Raw genomic sequence first — 6,281 nt, 5'->3', positions numbered from 1 at the left:
CGTTGGTTAGCCATTAATTTCCACAGGAAGAAGATATCCACTATCTAGGACGACGTGAGAGAGAGTTGCTGAATGGACGTAGGTAGAAGCTCGACCATACAAACTGGGCGAGACGATAAGGGATGACAGGGCACAGGGGTGATGGCCAATGGCGGCCGGAGACACGCATGGGAACGCCGTCCACGACCATGCCGGCCATGACATGGACACTCTCTCATCAGGTGCCTACCGACGAGAGGAGCATCTCGTTCGACGCTGCTCCCTAGCAGTATGTCTCGCGCAGGTCGATCACATGTGTCTATGCTGCGATCGAAAAACTGGACACGACAGTGTGTCGACGTAACACAGACAGTATACATGCATTGCATGAGATGAGATACTCGAGACAGTCTCGGCACCCATTTTGACAACACCTGCATGCGCGTGCTGCCGACGCTCGATCCATCGATGTTTCGGCTTATCTGATGATCATTAACAGTACACGGGCAACCGGCCCGGTATGATGCGATCGATCATCGATCGCGATGGATGCAAATATGCAATGGAACTATCTGCCATGCTGCATGCACCTGGTAACACTCGCTGGACAGTGGACACTCGTTTACTCTGGCTGCTCCTGTAGTCTGTTGTGGGGCCTGTCAACCTTGAACCATACCATGATGTCTTGGAGTTACATCAGCTGAACATTATCACCAGGAATTTAGGATTATAGAATAAGATCAAATATAAATATGGAAGAAATGACGACATGCAGCCATGTTGGGTTGTTGTCTATTTCTCATTCTGTCCAAGATTATTTTTCAGGTCCGTATATATCTCAATCGCTTGTATAACTTAATAAAAAGTGCAGGCATCGCTCCGATCTAGACAGGTTACACACAAGTATACATTGCTTGTAAAGGCTCGAAAGAAAGGGTTACTAAAGAAGACAACGATATTACGGACAATGCCTCTGGAGGCACGTTGACGGACATCAACACAAATTACTCTACTGGCTTTTTTGTTTACCTCTAGTCATTCTTTTGGCTCACACTTTATATCATTGTTCCCTTAAGTCTCTTCGGCAGTGCCCCTCTTACACACGCACTAATAGGTACTCTAGCAGATCCCCTAAAGTGTTTTCGCAGTTTCCTCTGAAATGGTTTTAGAGGTGTATCCATAGAGCCTTATAATTTTCTAAATCCCCTAGATGTTTAGTTTTTTCGATAAAGCCCCTAGATGTTTATAATTTCCCCTTTCATAGTTATCTTAATGTGTGTGTCTATGAGTTTATTATTTAAACTCTAATTTCACATTGATATAATTCAAACCTTTCACATACCAACATTACATAATTGTGGAATTTCAAATCCGTAATTTTAAAATTCTAAATTCTAAATTCTAAAATGACATAGTGTCCAAATGCAACAAATGATCAAATAGAACAACAATAAACATGAACAATCGCCACAAATTTATAGCTCACATAGCTACCCAAGGATACTCAACAAGATATTTGCGAAGATCTATATGTGAACCGTGGTTTCAATCATCTGATCTGGTGCACCTCAAGAAATGCTTGGCACGCGCCGGTCTACGTTCTTGCATGGTGTTAGATGGGTGCCAACATAGTCATACTTGTAGTCCACCTCCTAGCCCCACTCACCCTCTATGATCATTTTGTGGAGGTTATCACATCTCGTCATGATGTTTCCTAAGGTCTTCTTGTCCTAGAAGAGAGCATGACCTCGCATAATTGCAAATCAAGTTTTAAAAACATCAAAAGCTCGTTCAATGTCTTTTTGGAAATCCTCATGAGACTTCAATGTGAGGTGTTCGTATTTTCTTCATAAATTTTGGTTATGCATAATATATGCGATCAATTAGATAATATCCTATATATTAATCGTGGTCATTGACCGTCAGGCTGCATGCAAGACAACCACCAGCTGCTATCCTATAAAGGAAATCTCTGTGTGGAATTGCGTCATTGTGAGAGCCAGACATGCTAATGTGGCAATGTCAAATCCCACCGCTTCAAGTATGATAGTTGGATCATGAAGATACCTTGTGTATTGTCTATGCCATGAGGTTTAGAAGTTCTTCCATAAGAAGTGAGTCTAGCTCACTTGGTTAGGGAAGTGGATGTACAACCCAGCCACCCAGGTTGAAGTTCTCAGGGACGCAAATTTGGGTTTTTATTATTTAAAAACAAAATCACTGTAGGGAATTCCCCTACCGTATTCCTTTCAAAAAAAAGGTCTTCCATGTCCAATGAATGCAGTCAATGCTCTAAAGCATACATGGCTACCCTCTTGCTTCACCCATTGCCAAATGCCTTATTGTGTCCTCGACATTGGGTGGCTTCATATGCTCAACTTCTAAGACCTTGATTTATAGTCCATGTAAACTTCCTAACATATGTCATGGTTGCTTCCCTAATCAAAATGTACTTGTCACTGTAATCAACAGGAATTTTAGATACAACTCATAGGATATTTTCATTAGGTGAGATCATAAGATCAGCTTATAAAAATTATATTTATAAAATGTGAAAAAATCAGAAAACAAATATACAATATACCTATGAGTTGTATCTAAAATTCCAAAAAAAAATCAGCTCAAAACTAAATCTACATTTGGAGAGACATAAAAGATACATTCTCCTGCGAATAGTGTCAGCTTTGGATGAATAATATTTCACAATATTCCTTCCAAATTTATCTTTTCTAGCTCTCTAAATGTAGGTCGAATTAGATGCAGTATATTTGTAATGTTCCATATGTAACACATATGTATGCTGTCAATTTTTTTGAGAATATTTGAACATGTCTTTTTTTTCAGAAAAAGTGGTTTCATGCATATACCCTAACTAAGCTTAGATCCTACCTGAGTAGTCCCCATACGATATGTGATTACTCGCATTGTTGTCGATACCTTATGGAATGCACTAAACCCAAGCCTTATGAGGTGTGAAGTGTCTTCATTAGCTTTCTTATTATCTGCAATGCATACAAAAATCTCCCTTGACATTAACAAGCATCAGCGGAGGAGGTGTGGTGGGTACATGGGAGACAACGTTGGGCGAGGACCATCAACATGGAGAGAAGAATCTAGGCAACACATTGAGCCCCACATATAGCTCCTCTCTCAGGAAATGAGTGGATACAACCGGCATCGGGAGCTCGGCATGAGGCAGAAGGGATCTTGCGTAGGACGAGTTGAGGCATCGGTGTGTCCGGGTGGCGCCACATTGTCATCTGCACCTCATGCACCATAGGAATGCACAAAGGGTATTGGGAGATCACGTGGGGCAGCGACAATAACGGCGGTGGGACGTCGAAAGCTCATGTGGGGCAACAACGAGGGGTGGCATGGACATGAATTGGTCGCAGCGGTGAGGAGGAATTTGGCAGCGGTCCAACGGAAGGAGACGAACAAACATGGTAGTGGCATGGTCAGGTGGGCGGTGGCGGTAGGTGGGGAGCACGATGAAACTTCCATGGTGCCAAATAGCAGGAGGATGAGGCCCTATATTTTCCCCCTCTAGGCTAGCAAATTAACATGTTAGAAGGGTGTTTTTAGAGGACCCTCTAAGAGCAAGTTCAATAGTACAGCCAACTGCTGGCTATAAGCAAAGTGCCATGTCATTTATAAGTGACTTAGAGCTAACATGTATAATAGTGAGCTATAAAAGTATACTACTTTATCAATACATAACCCATCTTCACTCTCACAAAGTGCCTAGGAGCATGTGCTGGAGTTGGCTCTTGCATTAGAGCACACTCCTCTTCTATCTCCTTCTCTCTCCTCCAATTAAGCAGCAATATAGTATTTTAATCCTTATAGTCAGCTGACTAGAATTTATTGTACTTGCTCTAAAAGTGTTAGGTGTAGAGGGGGCTTTAAGGAGAGATTAGAGTCATCTTTTATCATTTACTTAGCAATTTTTTAGAGGATGAGGTGATTTTAGGTCGACTAGGATTAATTTAAAATATGTAGCCTCGGTTGCCACCGCTCCTCTCCCTCCGTGCAGGAGCAAAAAAGAAAGACGATGGAGAAGAGTGGAGTGACAAAATTATCGTCTGAGGAAGCCCAAAAGTGTTTAGCTGACAAAAAGCTAAAACTGAAACGTGTTTATCTACATGTTTCATATACTCCGTATTTGGTTCCACTTGCGCATTTGGCAGAAGCAAGAACGGGTATATGACGGAATTAAGAGGTGTACGTAGCTGGGCTGCTGCTGCCGATCTGTCCTGTGATCTAGGGCAGAGATGAGTTCTTCCGCAGGCACCGACTTGGAAGTAATCAAGGTCAATCCAAACGTGACAAATTATATATGCAAAGTCACCAAATGTCAATTAAGGTGCGGTCTATCGAAAGAGAAAAACACGCGGAAAATTTGATCGTACACTGAATTTACTCTGAGATCGATATGAAGCAGGCCGGCAAGCAGCTGCCTAGCTGGAGGCGCGAAAATTCTGTTCCCTTCTCATCAGGGCAAAAATTAAATTAAGCGAGGAACGGGTAGCACCAGAGTATAGAGAACATGGCAACAAGCACCTGATGGGGTCAGCTGATCGGCCGGTGATGAGCAGGGGCCGCGACTCCGTGCGACAAAACAAATTTCTCCGAGGAAACATTGCGCTCAGGTCCCGGTCGCCGCGACAGCGAGAGCTACCCCTGAACGACATATAAATGAACCTACCGATGCACAAGAAAGGCACACCACGAAACACGCATAGTACTACTTCCTCGTCAAATTTCTCCATAGCCACTGATCGAGCTAGCTGAACGCGGCGTCTTCCAAATTAATCAGTTCCAAGATAGAATATGGAGGCGGTGGAGTCGTCGGCCGTGGTGAGCTGCGAGTGCTGCGGGCTGGAGGAGGAGTGCACCGGCGAGTACATCGGCGGCGTCAGGGACTACTTCGGCGGACGGTGGCTCTGCGGGCTGTGCTCCGAGTCCGTCAAGTACGAGGCCGGCCGCAGCAAGCGAGCGGCGCCGGTCGGCGTGGAGGAGGCCGTGCGCGCGCACATGGCCTTCTGCCGCATGCTCAAGCGCGGCGGCCCGGCGGAACGCGTCGCCGAGGGCATGTGCCAGATGCTTCGGCGCACCGCGTCCGGGAAGCCTCGGGCCGCCTTGACCTCGTCCTCGTCGCGGCGGACGGTGGCAGCGTCCTCGACGTCGGCGTCGGCGCCGCTGTCGATCGGTCTCTAATCCCACCGATCCTTTATCCAAGACGACGTACGTGCGGGCAGGTGGCGACCACCGACCGGCATGCCAAGCTCAATGCTTGGTTGATCTTGTGATTAGGTGGATGCTTCAGACTACGTCTTCCTCGCCTCGACACAAGCATGTACGCACACTAGCAAGTAGTACCAGTAGTATATCTTGTTGAATCGGAAACTACGCACAAAATTAGTGTCTACCTCTGCTTTTTAGTGTGTTCGATCAGTTCTAGCATGATTCTATCTTCAGTATGTAACTTTTGATCGATCCAATATGTTAAACTTAATTAAGTTACGAGGTGTATGCACACGGCCTTAAAATTTAGAGTTTAATTTAATTTCCACATGAGGAATTTGGTGAAGAACCCGACAGTCGTTATCGAGATGTGCTGTTCTTGGCCTCGATCCATCCCTCTGATCATCGAACTGGGCCTGCTGAGAGGTTGTAGATCTTCCGCTAGCTATATCCACACCCACAACGCACGTGCCGAAATTAGGGAGGATGATACTGCCAGTGTTCACCTCACCTGCGGAGCAAGTGAGCCACTCAATTCAAGAGACAACAGAGGATGATACTACCAGTGTCATATATCTTTCATGTATTACTAGTTTGTCTGATGCTACCCAGCGACAAAAAAAAAACCTTTCATACGGCAAGTTATTTTTTACATGTTCTCACAGAGGCACACGAAAAACCCTTCACCGTGTTCCGGGCAAAAAGGCACATGGCAAAGGTCCTTTGCCGTGACGATTTTCGCCATATGGGCTTTGCCGTGCGTTGAGACACAACAAACATTTTGCCGTGTTCCAAACTGCCTTTGCCATGTCTTTTTGGGCACGAAAAAGCAGGATTTTCCGTAGTGCATGCATGTAATTAGCTTGACACTTGTAGCATATTACCGTTCACTATTATAAAATGTTTTAGATAATTAATTTAGATTAAATACAAATCAAAATAAGTGAAACTACAAGCTAAAACTTGTCAAATACATGTATCTTCGAAAGAAAAACCTAAAACATCTTATGAGTGAACATAGGCTACTACTTAGTTTCCTTTGCGTCCTGGAGAAA

The 6,281-nt window shown here is 44.5% G+C and overlaps 1 protein-coding gene across 1 annotated transcript; it reads left to right on the top strand.

Annotated features, from left to right (window-relative positions):
- Positions 1-4,723: 4,723 nt before the first annotated feature.
- On the top strand, positions 4,724-5,503 carry LOC124700556. The gene has a single exon (XM_047232660.1). The coding sequence runs from the start codon at positions 4,813-4,815 to the stop codon at positions 5,197-5,199; it is 387 nt and encodes a 128-aa protein (XP_047088616.1). The 5' UTR covers positions 4,724-4,812; the 3' UTR covers positions 5,200-5,503.
- Positions 5,504-6,281: the final 778 nt, after the last annotated feature.

Source organism: Lolium rigidum, chromosome 3 (genome assembly GCF_022539505.1).
Source record: "Lolium rigidum isolate FL_2022 chromosome 3, APGP_CSIRO_Lrig_0.1, whole genome shotgun sequence".
In the NCBI taxonomy this organism is placed as follows: domain Eukaryota; kingdom Viridiplantae; phylum Streptophyta; class Magnoliopsida; order Poales; family Poaceae; genus Lolium; species Lolium rigidum.
Note: the sequence above shows the minus strand (reverse complement) of the source record. Positions and strands in the feature narration are given on the sequence as shown.

What these genes read in the sequence shown, in the direction of transcription:
- LOC124700556 (XM_047232660.1), top strand. Translation starts at nt 4,813, where the DNA reads ATGGAGGCGGTGGAGTCGTCGGCCGTGGTGAGCTGCGAGTGCTGCGGG.